This window comes from Lissotriton vulgaris, chromosome 4_1, assembly GCF_964263255.1.
Source record: "Lissotriton vulgaris chromosome 4_1, aLisVul1.2, whole genome shotgun sequence".
In the NCBI taxonomy this organism is placed as follows: Eukaryota; Metazoa; Chordata; class Amphibia; order Caudata; family Salamandridae; genus Lissotriton; species Lissotriton vulgaris.
The window spans coordinates 1,953,759,266-1,953,783,397 of NC_141691.1; the positions used below are offsets into that span (position 1 = coordinate 1,953,759,266).

The 24,132-nt window shown below is 44.5% G+C and overlaps 1 protein-coding gene across 1 annotated transcript in view; it reads left to right on the forward strand.

The window, feature by feature from the left end:
- SLC45A4 (solute carrier family 45 member 4) overlaps positions 1-24,132 on the forward strand; it is a 284,173-nt gene that overhangs the window by 183,486 nt on the left and 76,555 nt on the right. The window contains exon 3 of the mRNA XM_086966277.1: positions 23,590-23,778. Coding sequence (XP_086822403.1) covers positions 23,590-23,778 — 189 coding nt within the window. The remainder of the gene's footprint in view (positions 1-23,589; positions 23,779-24,132) is intronic.

Consider the following 24,132-nt stretch of genomic DNA (forward strand, 5'->3'; position numbering starts at 1 on the left):
ATTGAGACAAAAAAGGTTTTAAGTAAACAGCACTGTAACAGGTAAATACACAATGCTCTATCAATACTTAAGAAGGGATTCGATCATAATTTAAATTTAATTAAACCATGATCAATAATCGTTTTCCAAATTGCGGGTACCTGAGCTTAATACATGGAATAACCCTCTTAGTTCGCATTATGTTCAGGTTAAGGCAGGCTGCCTGACCAAAAAACTAACTTATGTTCTGTAGTCTGACTGTCTATCAGGCTGGTAGTAGCGACGTTGCGGCCGGGCCAGTCTGACTGTCTATCAGGCTGGTAGTAGCGACGTTGCGGCCGGGCCAGTCTGACTGTCTATCAGGCTGGTAGTAGCGACGTTGCGGCCGGCCAGCACGGCCCGTGTCGAGTCAGTAAGTGAGCTCACAGAGTCCTCTGGCACTCTGTCCACTCTGAGCGTGAGTTCGGTGCAGTGGCGGCGGTGAGCCACACCGGTCACGGCCGCAAAGCACTGACTGCAGCTTCCCGCAACGCCCGAGGCCTCGACTCATGCACCGCCATTCCTGCGTCCTGTTAAATCCTGCGTCCTGTCAGGTCCAAAGCCCTGGTAATAAATATGCGCACGCAGCAGCGCACATACTATGCCCCATCGCTGGGACAGCACTCAGCGCACCACTCCACTCGAGTTGAGCCCCCCACCCGCCGCTTCCTGAATCCGACCTCACTTCCGGACAGCCGCGGCGCGGGCGGGAATTTCTAAGGCCAGAGGCAGCAGGGCTATAAGAAGTAGCTTTGTAGCAAGCAGCAGACAGTGTTCAAGATTATTAACTGTTTGTTGAGCCTGCTGGCAAGTCCTAGCAGGGAGCAGTAGAGTTGGTGCACGCACTAGCAGCTGGTAACACGTTTTAGCGCTGGTACAGCAAAGAGAGAAAGTAGCTTTTAAATGCGTAACAACACATTTCAGTACAGTGATGCGGAACACCACACTGAAATGCGTTAGTGTCACACGTGAAGCGTGATACTTGGCAGGCATGAGAGTAGTCAGTCCTAATGGAGTTATTGCAACTGCGTCATAACCAAACATACAAGCTGCTCTGTAAGGTAATGGTTAGAAGGATCTCATCTCTCCTTCACAAGTGAATTTCATTTGTGGTAATATCCCTTATCCGTGTTTGCTCATATATATTATTTTTAAAATGGCTTTACATCACATGCTTTTTACGTGTTTGAAACAGTTTTGTGATTGAGAAAGAGTTTTTCCCTTACTGTCGCTTGATTCCATGAAAAGGGACTGCTGCACAAGGATGTTTTTTTTACCTCAGGTTACTTCAGATTCTGTAACCAGTTTTAGACAAAAGTTTTAGGCAAATAAATAATAGCATTTTGGATCAAATTTAGGAATAAACACAGATTCCCACATGTATTACTGCATTGCAGCGGTCACATTGCATGTCAATCATTCAATATAAACTTTTCTCGGCTTTATTATTATTATTATTATTCTGAGTTTTATATAGCGCCTGGTTACCATTAGGCATCCCAGCGCTCACCAGAGAATGAAACTACCAGAGTAATGCAGGGGTTAAGCAGAGAACAAAAAGGTTTTTAAAAGTTTGCGGAACCGAAGAAGACTAGCTTCCGAACGTAGATGTAGGGGAAGAGAGTTCCACAAGGTGGCCACATTTATTGAAAACCTTCTGCCACCAGTTCTTGCCTTCTTCACCCTCCCTACCTGCAGAAGATGTTGGTGGTCAGACCGGAGAGAGCGGGGGGCCTTATAGGGCTGAACCATCTCCCCCAGAATAGGTGGGCCTACCCCCTGCAGGACTTTATGAGCGATACAAAGTGACTTGAACTTCACCCTGTCCCTCACAGGGAGCCAATGCAGCGCCTTCAGCGCAGGGCGAGCAGACTGATGCCTGGGGAGACCCGTCAGGAGCCTGGCGGCCGCATTCTGCACTTGCTGCAGTTTGTTTATGGTAGATTCTGGAGCACCCAGGAACAACGCGTTGCTGAAGTCCAGCCGCGAGATGATAAGCCCCTGGATGAGAAGTCTCCTAGTGGCCGCTGGGAGCAGAGGTAGAATCTTCCGAGCCGAGCGGAGCAGGCCAAAACACACACCAGCAGTCTTTTTAGCATGGGTTTTAAACAACAGGTCCTGCTCAAGCCAAACCCCTAGGCTCTTAATCTCCTGCTTGGGGGTGGGTACAGGTCCAAGGCAATCGGGCCAGCTGCTGGGGGACAAAGATGGAGAGGAGTTTCGCAGCAGCATCAGCTCCGTCTTGGAGCCGTTGAGCTTTAGTGCTGAGCTGCACATCCATGTGTAGATCTTCTCCAAACACGAGTGCAGCCGGTCAGGATGGTGAGCCGACTGGGAGAGGCCTACCACCAACTGAGTATCATCAGCATAACTGATGATTTTAATACCCAGCGGCAGTACCACACTCTCCAGGGGGGCCATGTAGACGTTGAATAAAGTAGGGCTCAATGAGGAGCCCTGTGGCACACCACACTGGAGAGGGATTGAAGATGATTTTTCATGGCCTTCCCACACCTCAAATGTACGTCCTTCCAAGAAGGAAGCAAACCACTTGAGGGCCGAACCGGTGATCCCCACCCCCGCCAGCCGTTGGAGAAGCACCTGATGGTCCACGGTGTCGAAAGCAGCACTGAGGTCCAGGAGGATCACTGCCACTGATCCCCCCGAATCCAAAATGCTCCTAGCATTCTCCACAACCGCCAGCAGGGTGGTGTCGGTCCCCTGACCGGGACGGAAACCCATTTGGGAATCGCCTAGGAGGGAGTTGGCCTCCAAGAAGTCCGACAGGCGGCTGTTCACCAACTTCTCAGCAACCTTACTAAGGCCCGGCAGCAGGGAGATAGGCCTAAAGTTGGCGAGGTCGGCGGGGTCCAAGTTAGGCTTCTTTAAAAGAGCCTTAACAACCGCCCCTTTCCAACTGGGGGGTACTACACCTTGAGTGAGGGACAAGTTTATAAGGTCCGTCACTGGGCCGCCGATGGTAGAGGCCACCTGTTTTAGGTATTTAATAGGTGCCGGGTCTTTCGGGGAGCCACTCTTCATGGTCCTCAAAATCGAGAGAACTTCCTCCATAGTGACAGGACCAAAAGAGGCCAGCTCCACTGATCGCATCCTAAACTGAGAACTGGGGTTGTCACCCGAGGAAGATACCTCACCTTGCCGGGGAAGGGAAGCCAATATGTTGTCGATTTTTGTTTTAAAAAAGGAAGCCAATTCTGTGCATTTTTTGCGTGGGTCCTCGTGGATGATCGGGGGTATTCAGTAGTTCCTTAATAACCCTGAATGACTCTTTAGAAGAGTTGGCCGCAGAGCCTATTCTCTCTTCAAAGAATCCAGATTTTGCCTCCCGAATGGCAGATTTGTATCTACTCAGAGCCTCCGGATATTCTTTCTGACTCGTTTCACTCCAGTCTTTCCTCCAGGACCGCTCTAGCCTCTTGCATCCCTTCCTCAAGGTTCTCAATTCGGACGTATACCAGGGCGCCGAACCCACTCTCTTCCCCTTCATAAGTTGTTTCTTTTTGGGTAGGAGGATGTCTTAACGAATCCGTAAGCCAGATGTGTAAATTCGCTTCCGCGACTAACGGGTTAGATCCAGGAGGGGGCCGCGTTGCCTCCAGATGTACCGCCCAGGTGTCAACCGGGAGCCTCGACCAAGCTCTTTCCAAGGTGTGAACCCTTGGGGCCATTGCAGCTAGACCATCAAATTGCCACACTGCGGACACCAAAAAGTGGTCTGTCCAGGGCAGGGCCAGCGCCGGAGATGAATTAAAGTGGTTCAGGTTTGAGAATATGGGGTCCAGCAAGTGGCCCTTCTCATGGGTCGCCCCCGGGTTGGCCAGATTGATCCCAAACGCTTTGAGATCATCCAGCAGATCTACTCCCGGGGCGTTAGAGGGGTCATCAAGATGGATGTTAAAATCCCCAAGAGCAACAAAGTTGGTAGTCGAGGAAGCGAGAAGTGCGGTTGTTTCTAGGAAAGAATTAGGGAAATTTCCCAAGGATCCAGGAGGGCGATAAATCAGCAGGCCCGCCAGAGACACAGAAGATGACAGACGGAGGGAGAACTGACAACTCTCACAATCAGTCACCCCTCCATTCTGAACCTTACAAGCAAGCGTGCCTCTAAAAAGAATAGCAATTCCTCAGCTTTAGAGATAAATTCCTCGGCTTTAGAAATAAGAAACATAAAATTGCAACAAATCATCAAATATACATCAGTTAAAAAAGCCTACCTCAAAATGTTACACTAAATGTTAAGAAATAAAAACAAATATAAAAATGCCAATTTTACAAACCACCAATACAATTATGAAGAAAATTCCTAAATAAGGCATTACAAAAACAGGGGTTAGCCTATACACCCTCAGCTGTTAATCACACCCATTTCTAAGACTGACTGCATCTTTTAAAAAACTAAGAACATTCAGTACAGTATCTCCCAAAACCATTTGTAAATAAATGTCATTTTGATTATCTACTGCCTCCCACATTTCATTTTGTAAGCTCTTTACACAGGGAAACCATAATAAAGCCTCTTTTATGTGATTTTGATTCATTACACAGATTTAACTGATTTTGCTATTAAATAACAAGTTAGCAAGTTACATCCAGTAAAGGTGTACCAGTGTTGTGAAGAGTCAATGTTGGGTGAGGCAGGATGGTGCAAGGGGAGTAAAGGAGGGGGACATTAATATTTTTGATACCGGGCAGTATGCACGTGCTAAGGTGCACCCTACTCTGGGTCATTCGCAATCCGCACAGTGTACTTAGTGTGGAAACCTTCCAGCCTTCTGTGAAAGGAACAATCTGAAAGCAAGGGAACACACACACAAACTCAATGTTAATTTGTGTGTCTTGCTTTTCCACAACCTCTCATTCGTGGCTTGTTAGTGAGCTTTTTAGATGTGGTACATACCATGCTCCATACATTCCATGCATGAGGTTTTTATGTGAATTAAGAATACAGATGCAACAGTGCGCTCTCATTATATTAGATTGCATGCGCGTTTCTTTTTCCATAGCTACTTTTAAAAATCCACGCTAATTTTGTAATGAGCATTTAAACACCTACACACGCTAATGAGCACTTTGTAGGTTGGTTTTCTAGGGGGTGGGCATTTCACCTCTCTAATGAGAGAGCAAGACACACAAATTAACATTGAGTTTGTGTGTGTGTTCCCTTACTTTCAGATTGTTCCGTTCACAGAAGGCTGGAAGGTTGCCACACTGTAAGTACACGGTCCGGATTGCGAATCACCCAGAGTAGGGTGCACCTTAGCGCATGGATACCTTGTGAGCCATCATATGAGGTCTTGATGAAAACCTGGTAATATCACGCACAGGTTGAAACATGTAGACCACCACGATCACTATTTTAGACGTAGACACCGCAGGTCAATTTACCCCTTGGATGCGCGCACATTTTTTCCTCAATGCAGGAAAATATCACATGTACGCAATTCGGACGGCTCCCGGCCGTCCGACGCACATGCCACCCGTTCTGTCGGACGGCCGGGAGCCGTCCGATGCATTCCAAAGGGTTAACCTAATTTGGTGTCCCACTTTTGCTTTTAACCATTGTCTGATTGCTCCATATTAAACTTTTAGGGAGTTAAATAAAGACGATTTTGTAATCTCAATCACTTACATCACCACTGTGAATAATCCTCCTCCACTGTAATCAGGTGTTGAGGCACACCCGGGTGGCATTTTGCACTCGGGGAGGACCCCAATGATGAAGCATGTCACCAACTAGGCTGGTGAGTGAGGGGTCTTTTTAGAAAAGGAAGTTCTTCCTTTTCTCCCATAGGTACCTTCTCGTCTCGTTGATATCCTTTATCTACGGGTTACTCCTTTGTTTGGTTCAGTTTGATATCCGGGGGGACTGGGAGTATCCCACTAACCCTCACACTCTATTTGTTGAATAGTAGTTCTCCAGTATTAGGGGTGTCTTTCATAGATTCACATGCTTGAATATTCCCCGTCGTCGAAGTGGGAGTCCCACGGTAAATAAAATAGCAATAATGCTAATAATATATATATATATATATATATAAATATATAAAGTATCATATAAGTAGCAAAAACTGATAAAATATGTACTGAAAACCTTTACAAAGGTTATTACATAGGAATGCATTAGAGAGAAAAAACTCATTTGTAACATATCAGTGTCATTATGTTAGTCCAAACTGCAGCCAATCAGGCTCAAGCACCCTCTAGAACCTTCTCCTCAGAAGCTCAAGCCCTGAGATTTTCTACCGCACGTCGTGTGAAGGGAGTCTCCCTGAGCTCTGCTCAGTTCTTTTCAACTTATCTACTCTTCTCAGTTTTTTCACAAAGATGTCAAGTAAGAAGTCTTTATTTAGACCTTGTTCCTCCTGTGGGAAATTACGTTTATTTGAGAAAGACCCTCATGACAAGTGCATTTATTGCTTGTATCCTGATCACAAAGTGGTTGATTGTAGGTTATGTAGAACTTTCAATCCTAAAACCCTTAAGGACAGGGAGGGTCGCCTCCTATTATGGCTTAAGCGCCTTCAAGATAAGGACGCTGTTGTTTCTGACGCAGAAAGCCTTCAGTCAGCTCCTTCTTCTGTGGCTTCTAAGCGTGGCAGTGTTCAGGAGTTGCCATCTCCTTTCCTGAAGAAAAGAAAGCTGGCTTTGACTGTGGCTGCAGTTCCACCTACTGCTTCTGTGCCTGTTGTAACGCCCACGAGATCTGACTCTCAGGCGTCGTTTCCAGCTTCTATTAAAGTGGTTACACTTCTCACAGCGCGGTCGTCGACGGGCCCGTCGATGACCACTCCGACGACGAGATTGGCTGCTGTGGCCTCGTCTACGACTACAGTCACGATGACATCGGCGTCGTCATCGTCGACGAGAATCTCGACGACGGCTCTCTCGTCGACGAGAGCCTCTGTTTCTTCAATCTCGTCGACGATCCCTATCATATCGTCGACGAAGAAACCATCGTCGATGAAGAACCCATCGTCGTCAATCCCATCGTCGACGAAGGCCTCGTCGACGAGGCTCCCGTCGACGGCAACGACGAAGCTCCCGTCGACGAAGATTCCGTCGACGAAGGTACCGTCGATGAAGGTACCGTCGACGAAGGTACCGTCGACGAAGATACCGTCGACGAAGATTCCGTCGACGAAGATTCCGTCGACGAAGGCACCGTCGACGAAGGCATCTTCGATGTCTAGGATGCCGCCTGCAATACAGTCACCGTCGACGGCCCAGACGACGTTTACTGCATCGTCGACGACAGCGTCATCGACGGGCTTGTCGATGAGCAAACCAGCGACAGTAGGGCCTAAGCCTTCTACGTCCACGGAAGCGCCTGGAGACTTACCGTCTACGGCGACAGCAACTTCCAGTTCTTCTTCCTATGCCAACATGCCTTTGGTGGCCATGGACACTTCAGTTTCTACTGTGCAGTCCTCATTCAATAAAGAGGAAGATTCCGCTTTCCACCTTCAATCCCCTGCTCTACAACCACCACTTCAGTTGTTCGTGTCTGACCATGAGACTGAGTCAGTTCCAGATGACACTGTTTATGGGGATGCCCGGAGTCCATCAGATTTAATCATTAAATGCCAGGACACTTCTTCTGAAGAAGAAGAGGAAGAAGAAGTTGAGCAGGTAGATGAGCACGAAGGCCAATGCGTGCAAATCCCTATGACGTCTATTCCAATGACACTTTTCTCTAACCTCCAACATATGTTGGACGATTATAACAGACGTTTTCCACCTACCCCTCAAGGTACTCCGGTTCATGAGTCTACTGATGTAACACTTTCGCATCAACCACTACATACTCCTCCAAGACAGTCGGCTCCGTCAGTACATTTGAGTGCTCCCCTGACAACTAATCCACTTACTGACACTGACTCAGAGCCAGAGAGAGAGGAAGGAGAGGTGTGTCAGGACTCAGAGGGTGAGCAGGATCCTTATTTGGCGGAGTTTGATAATTATCGAGTGCAAACACCTTCGCCGCAACAGGGCCCTTCAAGTGATTCACCTCCTGTGGACATTGCTAGTTTTCATAAACTTATGGACAAGGCGGCGGACCGCTTCAAGTTGACAAGGGTCCAACGTGATGAAGACTGTTTTCTGTATGATTTCAAAAATCAGCCGTATAAACAGGTGCATACAATACCAATTATTGAATTTATTTGGAAGGAAGGGCAAAAGATTATGAAGGCTCCTAACTCCTTGCCGGCCCAGATACCTAGATTGGAGAAGAAGTACAAGGCTCCAACTGGCTCACCTGCTTGTCTGCTCTCTCACCCAAAGCCAGATTCAGTTGTGACTCAAGCAGCACAACGTCGTGCACGTAATCCTACAGCGCCTGTCACTTCCCCTCCCGATAGAGAGGGACGCCGATTGGATGCAATCGGAAAGAAATTTTCGTCCATGGCTTCAACTTCAGCCCGTGCTGCGAATGCTCTTGCAATTTTGGGTCGTTTCGACCGACAAATGTGGTCAGACATGTCCATCTTTCTTGCGCAACTTCCTGAGTCATCGAAAGTGGAAGCGCTCCAGGTCCTTCAAGATGGTCAAAGGGCTTCGGAGGAGATTATAGACTGTGCTGTAGATGTGGCGAATACTGCATTCCGTATCCTTGCCAATGCGGCGGCGCTCCGACGCCAGGGATGGTTAAAGTCTACTTCTTTCAGGCAAGAGGTCCAGTCAATGATAATTGACATGCCGTATGATGGCGAATCTTTGTTCGGTTCCCAAATCGATGCTTCTTTGGAAACCATAAAGAAGGATACCGACACAGCGAAGTCGCTTGGGTCATTACAATTTAAGAAACAGCCCTTTCGTGCTGCACGGGGGCGGGGCACCTCGTCCAATTTTACCAGAGGAGGACAGTCTCAGTACCGCCAGTACAATCAAGGAAACCAACGGTACTCGAATCCACAATCTGCTCGCCAACAACAATCCAGACCCTATAGAGGGAAGTCCAATTATAGAGGTGCCAACAACACCAACAAACGACAATGACTTGCCAGTTCAGCAGGATGTTGGAGGTCGAATCTCGCAGTTCTACTCCCAGTGGTCTCAAATAACATCGGACCAATGGGTGTTGGACATTGTGTGCAAGGGTCACGCCTTGGAATTCACTGAGTTTCCTCCTCCATCTCCGCCTTCGGGTCCGCCACCACCCCATCTCGAAGAACTACAACATCAAGTTCAACTATTACTAACAAAGGGTGCAGTCGAAGTGGTTCCTCTATCACAGCGGGGGAAAGGCTTCTATTCGAGGTTCTTCCTCATTCTAAAGAAGACGGGGGAGTGGCGTCCCATTATGGATTTGAGGTATCTCAACCTCTTCCTGAAACAACAGTCCTTCCGCATGCTAACATTGTCAGAAGTCTTGCGGTTTCTCTGCAGCGGCGATTTTTTGACTACAATAGACCTGCAAGACGCCTATTTTCATGTACCAATCATTCCTCAACATCGAAAGTACTTGAGATTCAAAGTAGGACGCAACCACTATCAATTCAAGGTCCTACCGTTTGGCCTCAGATCAGCTCCCCGTGTGTTCACGAAGGTTCTGGCTCCGGTCATGGCTTACCTGCGTCTTCAGGGAGTACAGATATTTCCTTACTTGGACGATTGTCTGTTGAAATCCCAATCCGCAAATCAGCTGCATCACGACACACGCTTGTGTCTCACCCTCTTCAATTCCCTAGGGTTGACCATCAATGTAAAGAAGTCACATTTCACTCCTCTACGAAGCAGGACATTCCTCGGAGCTGTTATAGACACGGACGTGTCAAAAGCGTTCATCTCCCCCGAGCGGAGACTGAAGATAGTTCATCTGGTCTCCACCATCAGATCAAGAAAGTCAGTTTCAGTGCGAATGTTAAAGTCATTTCTGGGGATGGCATCATCTTGTATCGCACTGATCCCGAATTGCAGGTTACGTACCCGTCCTATTCAGGAGGAATTGGACCTACAATGGCGACAGGTGTCGGGGTCGTTCAACGACCAGGTGACAGTCACAGCTGGCATGAAGAACAGTCTACTCTGGTGGGAGCAACGGACCAATCTGAACCAAGGGGTCTCTTTCCTTATCCAGACTCCAGATCTGACATTGACCACGGATGCGTCCATGGACGGATGGGGAGCCCATATCCTGGATCTTTCCATCAAAGGAAAGTGGACGGCGACTCAGAAAACCTGGCATATCAACAGGCTGGAATTGCTGGCGATCTTCCTAGCGCTGAAGGCCTTCTTACCGGTGGTGCAGGGAGAATCGGTGCTGGTTCAAACAGACATTCATAGAAAAATTGCGCCTTGAGGTATTATTTTATCTCATTAAATCTTTTTGTCTGTCATATATATGTACATTAGCTCATAAGAACATCAGAAAACGTGGTATTTTCAAATCTTTTATATCATATCTGTAATTAGTATATTATTTAGAATCTTTAACACATGAGGCAACACGAATACACTACTACATTCAGTACATTCCTAGTAGTGTGTTACACCGTTGGTACAATATGTACAAACCATATATACACATAGAGTGCCACTGAAAATACAGTCAGCTTAATCCATCAATCTCTTTTTTACAAATCCTGTTGTTGGTGATTCCTAACCCAAAACGGTGCCTGGGCGTCGACGTTTCGGTCTCTACTGTACAAATCACACCAAGACCATCATCAGGACTACTGTTGCACAAACCATCTACAAAAAATATATATACAATATATACAGTCAGTTACATAGTATCCACATTCCAATGTCCAATATTTCATCGTCTGCTGACATTAAACCATCACCTCACCCGGTGTGACAGAATATACATAAACCACTGCCTGGCTTAATACTCACTGAACCAGTATATTCTCTCAGGAATATTCTCTCTGGAGTATTCAGATTCCGCTGTGGTATTACCACTATTGTAAATTAAGTCCAAATATCGCCCTAAACAAAGTGTAATGAAAACATAAGCCAACCAATCAATGGAACCACCAGCCAAACAGACAACACCACCAGCATGCACTACATGAACAAACAGGGAGGCACGAAATCTCAGCCCCTGTCTTGTCTGGCCCAGAGGATTTGGGAATAGGCACTTCGTCACCACATTTCTTTGACAGCAGTCCATTTGCCGGGAGCGTCAAACATACTAGCAGATTCCCTGAGCAGGTCTGCGTCATCCACTCACGAATGGGAGTTAAACCAGTCGACTCTGGACCTCGTGTTCCACCAATGGGGTCATCCCAAGATCGACCTATTTGCGACGCCAGTAAATCGAAAATGCCAGGCTTTTGCCAGTTGGCATCCACATCCGGAATCCAGCGGCAATGCCCTACTCATGGATTGGACCGGCCTATTTGCATATGCGTTTCCACCACTCCCACTGGTACCAAGGACGTTATGGAAGATGCGCAGGCAACCCTGCCGCTTGATCTTAATCGCCCCACGTTGGCCCAGACAGGCGTGGTTTTCAGAACTCCTTCTGATGTCCCAATGCAAACCAATTCGCCTCCATCCACGTCCGGATCTTCTGACTATGGACGGCGGACAAGTGTGTCACCCAGATCCGTCAACGCTTCAATTATGGGCTTGGAACCTGAATTCATGGAGTTTGCCTCTTTAAGTATACCTCAGGACTGTAGAGACATTCTAGCGTCAGCTAGAGCTCCATCAACAATCAAAACATATAGGTTAAAGTGGAAGCGCTTCTGTCATTGGTGCGCAGCTTCCAACGTACATCCTATCAGTTCCACTCCAGAACAACTGTTACCGTTCTTCTTAAGTCTTGCTCAGTCTGGTCTTTCACATGCCACATTGAGAGTCTTTTTGGCGGCCATCTCACGCTACCGTCATGACGGCTCTACGTCTCTCTGTTCATCCAGAATCATCAGACAGTTCTTTAAAGGACTTTTCAGGAAGTTCCCTCCGTTAAGGCGCCCTCCTCCAGCTTGGCACCTCAACGTGGTGTTATCACAACTTATGAAACCTCCATTTGAGCCAATTCATCGTTCAAACCTCAAGTTTCTGACCTGGAAAGTGGCTTTGCTTTTAGCTTTAACTTCGTCTCGTCGTGTAAGTGACTTACACGCTTTCACCATCAAACCTCCATATTTGCAGTTCAAACCTGATGGAGTGTCACTTCGTACCAATCCTTCTTTTCTTCCAAAAGTGCCTTCTGACTTCCATTTGAACGAGCCAGTTTTCTTAAAGACTTTTTTCCCGGATCCTAAATCCCCTGTGGAACAGCGACTACATTCCTTAGACATCAAACGGTGTCTGAAATTCTACATTTCTAGGACAGCCCCTTTTCGTAAATCCAATCAGCTATTCTTAGCATATGGACTACTGCGCAAAGGACACTCAGTGACTAAACAGACTATAACACGATGGCTCTCTTCAGCCATATCGTTTTGCCATCAACAGGCTGGCAGGCCTTTACCTACTCCAGTGAGAGCACATTCTACGAGAGCGATGGCGTCGTCCATCGCATTGTTTGCCGGAGTGCCTCTACACCAGATTTGTCGTGCAGCGACATGTTCCAGCAGGCACACCTTTACCAGACATTATTGTTTGGATGCTGTCAACGAGGCGGACACCGCAGTGGGGCAAGCAGTGCTTCGTCATCTTTTCAAATAAGGTGAGCCTCTTTCCCTCCTCCATTCTTGAGATTGCCTTGCTTTTATGCTATATATATTGTTCTTCTATTGTTTGGAAATATTGCAATCTCATCTCCAGGAGGTTACTGCTATCTATTCTATTCAAGCATGTGAATCTATGAAAGACACCCCTAATACTGGAGAAGAACAATTGTTACTTACCTGTAAACAGGTGGTTCTCCAGTATTGGTGTCTTTCATAGATTCACATGCGACCCACCCATCCTCCCCTCAGAGGCTCTTTTCTCCTCATGCGCTATTATTACTAGTGCTACGAAAATCTGAGGGCTTGAGCTTCTGAGGAGAAGGTTCTAGAGGGTGCTTGAGCCTGATTGGCTGCAGTTTGGACTAACATAATGACACTGATATGTTACAAATGAGTTTTTTCTCTCTAATGCATTCCTATGTAATAACCTTTGTAAAGGTTTTCAGTACATATTTTATCAGTTTTTGCTACTTATATGATACTTTATATATTTATATATATATATATATATATATATATATATATATATATATATATATATATATATATATATATATATATATATATATATATATATATATATATATATATATATATTATTAGCATTATTGCTATTTTATTTACCGTGGGACTCCCACTTCGACGACGGGGAATATTCAAGCATGTGAATCTATGAAAGACACCAATACTGGAGAACCACCTGTTTACAGGTAAGTAACAATTGTTCATCTTCATCAGGCACCAGCTTACATTTCTAAACATGGTTCTCTTCACTAGGACATGTAGTCCTCGTCTTTCTTTTTTTTATGGGAAAAAAATCTTGGTTTGTTTATTTGAAAGGATATTCCGTCAAGTTAGGCTATCCGCTTCATATATATATATTGGCATTTACTCGCCTGCCCTGGTTGTTGACTCTGCCTACTGACACATGGAAATCCCAGCTTCAGGCGGAGAAAAAGGATTGTTCTAAGACCGAGGTGTACAGTTTAGGTTTAAGAATGCCAGATCCATAGAACATTTTCAAGATAACCATTGACTGTATAAATGAGTTGCATTACACTCATTGTTTGTAAACTTACCGGCATATTGTGAACATTTGGTATGGATCTTGGTCACTGGATCTGTCTTGAATAGCCTGTAAGAGGCAATGGTCGTTGTTTTCTTTTACACTTTTTTCTGGTACAAAAAAGAACCATGCATTGAAACTAAATCTGGATTAGCAAATTCAAAATGAAAGTGAAGCAAGAGCTAACTAGCTTATTCTCCCAGTATTTGCATGTAGAGACCCGCTGTCTTTCCTTATCCTAAATGACTGCTTAAGAAAACCAGTCAAAACTGATGGGAAGTCTCACCAAGAAACACACCTTTGTCCATAAGTATTGCGGCTATGTGAAAGTCTGAAGATCATAGTTCTGTAGTGATGGGGCAAGATAGCTGCTAGAAGGCAGTGTTTTATAGTGCAGACACAGGCTCTGTTTGAGAGCAGATGCTTGTCGCTAAACCTAATTAAAAAAATGAAAGACACTTTATTGTCTCTTACCCTACGAAAAAATACGTTTATTTGTCATCAGAGATTAACGGATGCCACGTGTAGACACCATAAGCCTGAACAGACTGCATCCTTGGAGCCTGCCATTTCCACCCGTCTCATTCGATTGAACATATCCAGCTTTGTGCGCCTGCAAGGGGTGGGCCCATAGCAGGTATCCTGTGTGAATGGTTGGCCTTTCCATCAATCCTGTCACTATGTGCCTTATAACGCCCTTTAGAGGCTCCTAAAAGCAGAGCGCCCTTTTACCGCAGGATGAAACTGGTACTCAGATACCACGAACAGTGAAGCCACATTCACTCATTCTTTGAGTGTGGCCCTATTGGTAATAGAAGAAAACAACACTTGTAACACTAGATATCTGTCAAAGGTGTCTTCATTAAATTCATAAACACTGAATTGTCCCACCCATAAGCAGGATCCCAGAACACTTTAATAGTGGAGAGAGAAAAACTCCCAAAGAAAGTAAAACAATGAAATTCCTATGAACAGACACCATTAGTTTACATTTTTGCACTCTTTAAAACCAGGTAAGGAGCAAAATCATCCAGATAGCAATATGAAGTACACAACTATGATATGTAGAAACATTTCATCCTTCCCCCCCCTTTTTTAAAGTGAGGACATTGAAAAGTAATTGTTGTTCTATCCATACAGCCTAACATGGAGGAAAAAAACGGAGCTGTCACTTTACGGCAGCAGTGGAACACCACTGTCCCAGCATGCAACACTCTGACAGGGAGTTTCCCAGTTCATTTTGATTGTCAGATAAAAGCATACGGTTTTGTGAGACAACCTGTGCTACTGTTTGCTAGATTTCACCGAAGAGGAGCATGAGACGTTTATAAATTAGTGGTTCCCCTCACCGTCAAGGGGTCTTCAGTAATATTCTCTAAGTAGAATAGCCACAAGAAGCAGCCGCCAACGGAGTGCACCGTTATGGCCGCAAGACATCTAAGGTGTGCATACATTCAGATTTTTTAAAACACAATCAGGCAATTCTGCAGTCATGAAGAAGTGATGGAAAACATTCAGTAAGTTCTGGAATTCTTTGCCGCTCTGTCGAAGAGCAATAATTACTAGTATTCTTTTTGGGGTTTCACAAATTGCTATGGTGTGCTAATTGTTTAGAAACTACAGGAAGTCAGGAAATTCTGAAAACTAGGGGGCATATTTACAAGCCCCTATCGCCACCAGAACGTAACTTTTTTGAGTTTGTGGTGGCGATACGGGCTTCGTTTATTTACAAAGCAGCGTTAAGCTACTTAGTGTGGCTTAACGCTGGTTTGCAAATAAGGCACCTTTAAATAATATACTTAGTGGAAAAGGGGTGGGCAATGGGCGTTCCGCCGCAACACTCATTGATTTTGACGCTGCCCCATATTTACAGGAGTGGTGTAAATATGGGGCAGTGCCAAAATTAAGTCCAGTGAAAATCAGGTCTTAACATGGTGCTACAAAGAGAAATGCTTTATTTCTCCTTGTTTTTGCTGTTTTTATATGTGTTGCATTTTGCAGCACACATAGAAACAGCAAAACGCCATGCATGATTGTTTATGTACAGGAAGGTGTCCATTCCTTCGCATAAACAATCATTTTAAAAATGACCAGTTGCAAATAATATGTGTGCTGCACAAAGCAGCAGTTGGCGATGCAGCGTGGGCAACGAAATTCGTTTTATTTATTTTTATCGGTACTTACTTGTAATGGTCCATATTCCACATTTTACAACCCCCCACCCTGACCCTCTCCTGCCTGACGTCACCGCCCCAGTATAACGCCCGGCACGGGCCATGCCTGCCTCCTTCTTGTGCACAGGAACAGTCCAGGGGCTTTCAAATTGAACCCACAGGCCTCCATCACTCTTCTTCGCTTATACTTAGATTTACTACAATGGCCACAAACGCGCACAACATACACTTGGATAGGATTAGGTGACAGGGTATAAATATGACCGTGCGTTGGCAAGACACTCGCAGCCAGTGCCAAATCATTATTGTTCGTGGGTGAAAAAAACTTTCTTTACAGAATAGTGAGGGTAGATCTTTAAATTAGACCTTTTCCTTTTTTGGCACAACTCCCCTTTTGTAGCGTACAGACTCTGTACCAACATTGGGATACCGCAGACTATGATTAAAAGCGCTGCTGTAAGCTTGGCACACAGCAGGTTTGGGTTCCTAATGTTTAAATGATGTGATTAATTAATATTGCATGTTTCAGCTGTCTGCCCCAGATATGAAGCAGTATGTATAATGCTGTTTCTTTCTACAGCTTACATCCTCAGATCGCTTGCTCCTTCAGAAAGCCTTCTCACACCATACACCCAAAACACACTCTATTCACCTAAAAACCTGCATGAAAAATTTACTTTGACCTACTTCCACTTGATTCCTCTCATTTCTTTTTCAAGCGTGACCCTCCTCTCACCTCCCATCGTCTGCATCCCTTCTTTTTCTGAGTAAAGCCTCATCTCAGTGTCATGCCTGTCTGCCTTAATCTTTTTTATTGTAATTCTACAATTTGCTGACTCCTCATTTCATAGATAACAACCTCACCTCTTTAAAACCCTGTCCTGTAACCAAACATTACCTAATCTCCGCCAGTCTAGCTATCTTACCAGCTGTAAATGTATGTATAGGCATTTATATAGCGCACTACTTACCCGGGGGGTCCCAAGGCGCTTCGACCGCTGCGAAACCCTTCCTGGCTTCCCTGAGAGATGGTCCCTTAATGGGTATCTCCAGGGTGAGACCAGGCATCCCCGGCGGTCTGTTGGGGCCGTTAGTGAAGATGAGGCAAGCTAATGCCCAGAGTTGCCGAGTGTGATCGCTGATCAGAGTGGGCACCGAGGCGAGAGAATTATCGAGTCCTCTGACCCTGGTCCAGAAACCTGCCGCGCCGGGAATTGAACTCTGGTCCCGGGCCGTCCTCTGCTCTCGGGTCTGCCGCCTCTAACCAGTGAGCCACACTACTTCACCAGCTCTTCTCCTGAAACCACATAGTCCCCCACTAATGATCACACCTAACTGGTATTAATATAATCTGACTAGAATAACCGCTAACGAGGTTCCAGAGTAGTGTGCTACTTGCCAGACAGAGCTTCAGTACCTCATCAGGGGTAGTTATCGATAAATACAATTACAATTACTATATCACCACAAGTCAGAGGCAACGGATATATAACTAATTCTGCAGGACTCACCAGTGCAATTTAGACTTTCATGCAGAAAATCCAAATGATTGGAAACAAACAGAGCAGAATGTATTAAAATGATGAGTGTGTTGGAGACCAAACTTACAATTGAAATGGAATCAACGATAAGTCATAATAAAGAAATAATTATCTCCAGTGGTCCTGACTCTAGTCTCTCAACCATAACCACTTGTTTAAATAGCTGAAAAGATCAAGATACAAGTGAATGACAAGTCTACTGGAAAATTCTCCAATATAGTTTTTGTATATTTTATTGTCCATGATTTTTTTTTAAAACAGTCTCTCAGGAAATAGTTTCTAAGCACTGAGAGTTGACCAACAGAGAGAAAATAAAAATTAAAACCTTCCTTATAGATCAGACTGCTTCCAAGGTAATTGAAAAAACACTCTCAGTTACATCATAATAACAAAAAAGAGAATGTGTCTTTTATCTTTGTATCATAGCACACACACACATATAAAGTCAGCAACATATGTACAAATGGCAGGTGAATTAAGAGGCAGTAATAAAGTATAGACATTTCAAGAAGAGATTTTGACTTCTCGCACTGCATGAAAAAATATGTAGAAAACCTTTGCATCAACTGACTGAAGAGATAGCTACATGACCTGTTTTAAATCGTAATAAGATATTTATAATTGAAAACTTTTGAGTATCTACTGTGAACTTTTCCAAAGAGAACACCATTAATCTGTCCCTCGCCAAAATAACTTCACAAAAATAACTCCACCGATATTCAGAACTGAACCCATGAGTATGCGTGCCATTGGTATCCAAAACATTACACGGTATAGGAAAACTAAGCACCCTCAAACAAGGCATGTCAAACATGACTTGTCATTGCCAAAATGATGCCATTAAAGAACCTACCAGAGACACTGCATTAGTAATTGACCATGTGCAAGATCATGCTGAACTTGTCTGCGTCATTCGTGTATCAATACCTTTGCTGTCATCGCAGATACCTCATAGGGTTAGCAATAGATGCTTTATGTGAATCGAAAAATGTTATGAAAATACCAACGTAGACATTAACCTTATTTAAAACCTTCTAGGGATAAAAAATAAGTAGTAAAAGCGGTAGAACCATCAGATACTTTTGATCTCAATGTATAAACATATATCTTTTCATAGTTAGGCATCATCTGTCACGGTTCTGTGAATAAAACAGTGAGAGGGCCTATGAAGCAAAATGAAACTGCAAATAGTTCGAAGCCCAGTGAATCAATCCCTTTAGGGTGGAAGACAGACTGACGTCATAGAATACAAAGAAATACCTCACAGTTTTGAACAATACACCGTGAAGATGAATACCTAAGGAAGCAGGCGTCAGATATTTCAAGCATTATGGACAATCCATCTTTGATGGACTACACCATGTTAAAAAGACCCTTGCAGATTAAAGTTTCCTCTGGATGAGAAGGAACGTTTTTGATGATAATTAGGCAGGTTTTAGATTATCCCATGCCCTGAAGAACTGGAAATGTGGATTGTCTATGCTATGCAGAACAACTAGCCATTCTGTTTCAGCCTTAAACAAATGATGATGCATGTGAATTAAAAAATCTAATTAAGGCCATTTAATATCCAAACATTCAATCTGCACCTCACTAGTAAATGTCGTATTTGAATGAGCTTGTAAGGCATTCTGATCCTTAACCCCTTCCACGCTCATGACGAGCTGGGCTCGTCATGGCGTAGCCTCCTCGCACGCTGATGACGAGCCCAGCTCGTCATGTAAAGTGCAATTCATAAAATCTCAGCGTGCGAGCAGAATAGCGCTAGCGCGCATGAGGTTAAAGCCTATGCCTTAGAAGGCTAGGGCGGAAATCCCAAAGAACATTTGTGGCATGGCCTCTCTTCGAAATACACAGCCTGACCAGTTTATTGAGAGATTTCTGTGTAGAGAAGTGCAGTTGGATAATGTAGTTCTCTGACGTAATGGACTTACATCAATCTTGCTACCCATTTGTTTGGCATAGACTCATCAGTCATAAATGCTATCATTCAAGTCTCTGGACATATAATCCTTCAACCTCTAGTAGAATTTCACTCATTGAACAGAAGCACAAGGCAATTGGGAAAATCAAAACTCTTCCCACCCCTTACTGAGGCAGAGAAAAGTCACTCATGATAAAATGTGCATCTTCTGTACTGTAAAAAAAGAATGGCTTAATAGTAGTAGTTTTGACCTTTGATATGTGGCCTGCTCAATGTATGTCCGCAGAAGCCCTGAAGGCAACAGTATGTTTACCAGGGTGATCTATAATTTTGGGCATGTTTGCCTTAAAATGGGGTGGATGTTCATTGTGTGGCATGGATGCCACTCTTCAGTGGACCTCTTCAAGACGGCTGGTGGCTGAGCGTCTGAGAGCGTCTATGATGAGGCTGAGAGTGCCTGTGATGGCGAAGGCCTCACTTGACATCAAGCACCTCACCCGGATGTCGAGAGTCCATGGATGTTCAGAGCCTCACCAGGATTTCAAAGGACTCACCAAGGCATAGAACACAACGCCTACATCAAGGGCTCCTCCATGATATCATGGACTCCTCCATAATGTCAAGGGCTCCTCCATGATGTCATGGACTCCTCCATAATGTCAAGGGCTTCTCTCCTCCATAATGTCAAGGGCTCCTCTTTTCCATAATGTCAAGGGCTCCTCCATGATATCATGGACTCCTCCATAATGTCAAGGGCTCCTCCATGATGTCATGGACTCCTCCATAATGTCAAGGGCTCCTCCATGATGTCATGGGCTCCTCCATAATGTCAAGGGCTCCTCCATGATGTCATGGACTCCTCCCTAATGTCAAGGGCTCCTCCATGATGTCATGGACTCCTCCTTAATGTCAAGGGCTCCTCCATGATGTCATGGACTCCTCCATAATGTCAAGGGCTCCTCCATGATGTCATGGACTCCTCCATAATGTCAAGGGCTCCTCCATGATGTCATGGACTCCTCCTTAATGTCAAGGGCTCCTCCATGATGTCATGGACTCCTCCTTAAGGTCAAGGGCTCCTCCATGATGTCATGGACTCCTCCTTAAGGTCAAGGGCTCCTCCATGATGTCATGGACTCCTTCATAATGTCAAGGGCTCCTCCATGATGTCATGGACTCCTCCATAATGTCAAGGGCTCCTCCATGATGTCATGGACTCCTCCTTAATGTCAAGGGCTCCTCCATGATATCACGGAGTCCTCCTTAATGTCAAGGGCCTCTCCTGATGCTGAGGATAATTAGGTAAATGTGTTTATTAGTTATTAAAAAAACGTAAAACATGCAAAACAGATCATATAAATAGATAAAATCTGAAATGAAGTTGTCAATCATGTAAATCACACTTTCTTGTTTAGACAGCAGTCATTGGTACAAGGTTTGCTAACCTACAATGAGCAAGTCTACCATAAAGCGCAGAAGTGCCTACGGTATCTAAAACTGGGAAGGCCTAAGCAGTGTGCAGATTTGCATACAACGTGCTGATATTTAACCAGGGTAACATTTGGAAAGCGGTCTTTGATACAGAGTTGCTAGGGCTGCAATAAGGAAATCTAACAAAGTGCAAAAGTGGCAAACAGGAAAGGCCTATGCAAAATGCGAATTTATGAAGAAGGGGCTGAACTGTAACCAGGGTAACAGGCAGACTAGTGTCAAAACTTTCACTCATACTGGCAGGAAAGGCAACAGCAATAGTGATAGTCCCTAGCAGCCTGCCATGATCATAAATACCTGTAAGGGTTCTTGTTGAATGCATTCTTCTTACCCCACCTATATCCATGTATCTGCCTTGTACTCAACCTAACGGGATAGGAGACGGCTATAGTAAAAGGCCCAAGCAGCCCGCCATGATCTTAAATACCAACAAGGGTTCTTTCAAGTGCGTTCTTCTCACCCTACCTGTTTCCATATATCTGCCTTGGCAAAGGTTTGAAAAATGTTCAGGAACTGTACCAGTCTAATGTACAGCATTGGGTTCTATGGCTCTAGGGACTCCTTCTATGCAGACCTTCAAGACCTGATCTCTAGGTTGTTAATTTCTTATCTCAGCAAACCTTTTTGCTCTAAGGCCAGGGCGGGGCAGATACGCATACAGTGCTGCAAAGTTTCATCTGTCTGATAACAAAGGCGTCATTTCTTCTCTTCTCTTTAGCCACCTTCCTTCCATTTTGGGAGGAAATCTAATGTTGGAATACCACTGAGTCTTAGTACCACCAAACTTTGCTTTATCTTCCGGTGGTAAGTGGCTTCCAGGAGGGCTGACTCACTTGGAGCAGCATAAGATTTCAAGACCAGCCACCTGTGTGACTGCTTGGACACCTTTTCTTGTCATTCGTCCAGCTTTGCAGTTTAATAGATTTATGTACTCTTTTAAAAGCATGATCAGATATACTGGTATTCCATAGGTCACCAAGCTTAAGCATCTCAATGCTGTTTTCAAGATTTTTTTGTGTTTGCCATTCCCTGTTGCTGATTAATTGTCGACCAGACTAGATGCTGAGGTTCTACCATGATGTTGAAGCCTTCCCTATGATGTCCTGGGCCTCTCTCTAATGTTGAGTGATGGCTTCTTCATGGGCGCTCAAGAAAGTAAGGGAAGACACCTCGGTTGGACATTTCTGAGGTATCAGTGGAAGGGTCAGCTGAGGTTCAGTATGAGCATGTGGGCTGCATGGCCCTTTGCTGTTCTGACCCTTATGCTTGTTGGAGAACCAGACAGCTCTACAAGGTAACAGACCCCCCCCTCCCCGCCCCCCAGTAATGGCTGTGATATTTATTCCTCTAAATCCTGCATCCAATTAGAGAAAAAAGCACTTCTGTTTCCTAAGAACATGGACATATGAAGAAAATAAGCAAGAATGCTCAAGGATTCACCCCTAAAACCCACACAGAGAAAAATTCCTTACAGAAAAAGGCCGTGTCCAATGACTGAGAAAGACCTAGTTTAAAACCAACTTGCCTGAGAGATAAATGTTTGAAAACCCAGTAGATTTTAAAAACCTTCAAGTGAAGAATCCAATATGCCACTCACAAGCATACTGTTAGATAGTTGGACATGAAATGAAGAGACCTGCATTCGGTGATCCTTTTAAGAAAGAACTGGGATGACTAACTGTCACTGTGTGTGGTTGTGTTGGCCTTCGGGGGTCTTAAAGAGACAGCCCTTGTGTTCTCTGTGCTAAGCTATATTGCCAAGCGGTATGCCTGTAACAATAATTTACTTTAATTTCCCTAACTTTTAAAAAGGATTAAGGAAAAAAATCGTGTTTCTGAGCAGCATAGCTGATGCATGTTTTTAAACTCCATTTTACGTTTGTATTACATTTTTTAGGATTATTCTCCTTAATTGTTGTTTTTTAAAGTGCAAAATATAAAGAAAAAATTGCTTGTTCAGATGCATTTCATTATTTTGCTTTATTGGAGAGTATTTTTTCTCTCCGCTTCTAAAAGTGTTCCAGGATCTCACACGTGAGTGAGGCAATTCAGTATTCAAGAATAATAATATAGATTAGTTGACATAGAACTACTTCGAAAGGTATGTGAATTCTCCTTTGTATATCAGAAAAGTATCAGGTAAGGTCTTTCCCTTTCTTGTTCTGTAAAATGATTTTACAACTTCATCACATTCTTACTAATCACATATTTAAAAGTATTTGGTATTTGAATAGGCGGTAACTATTGATGATAAACTTGTCTCTTGTCATTAGAATGTACACGGAATGCAGATATGCCACATGCTTCTTTTAAGTATGCAACTTTTTTAAAGAAAGGCAATCTTATAAAAGTACTAATAAGCAGATGCCTTTGCATTATGAGAACGACCTGTGGTCAAGGAAGTTCAGCTGGTAAATTCTACTCCTTATTTTGAGAATTTCTTCCAGAAATTAGAGAGTTTTTAGTAAACGCCAACGTTTAAAGCAAGTGTCAGTTGTTCCTGCATATGTTCTTTGGCCTCTGCGTACTCTTTGGCTCAGTACGACTGTCTCCGGAGCACCTCTGAAACGCAACGGCCTCAGTGTACAGATCATTCCATGCTGAATATTGTTCAAAAGCTTTACTGTGTTACTAAAGCTTCGTGGGAGCCCGCCAGTTATGGTGTATGTCATCCTGTGCCTGAAGAAGTACTTCTCTGACCCTTCCTCTTTCTGCTGTGTTCTAGGTCTTCCTGAACAGTACTACAGTCTCACCTGGTTCCTGAGCCCCATTCTGGGCCTTATCTTCACTCCACTGATAGGGTCTGCAAGTGACCGCTGCACTCTCAGCTGGGGCCGCCGGCGGCCTTTCATTCTCGCTCTGTGCGTGGGAGTCCTATTTGGTGTAGCACTTTTTCTCAATGGATCTGTCATAGGTAATACAATTGTTTCCACCTTGTATGTTTGCTCTGCTATATTGCTTCAAATACATAAATGCACTGCGCATAATAAAGGTAGCTGTGTAGACCTACTTGTATAATAAAAACGACACGTGTGTAACTACAACCTGAAATAATGATTATAAATTCTATTAACCTCAGATTCTAATCCCATATATCCAGTCTCACTTTTCTTTTTTTCAGTTGTGTAGGCGGTTCTGAGAGGGCCTAGCTTGGCCGTTCAGGTTGGGCGGTTCCTAATGGAACAGAACCAAGACAGATTTACATATGGGTGGGTCTAACCTCAGGTAGCACGGCGGGGAAAAGAACGATGGGTTGGAATACTATCTC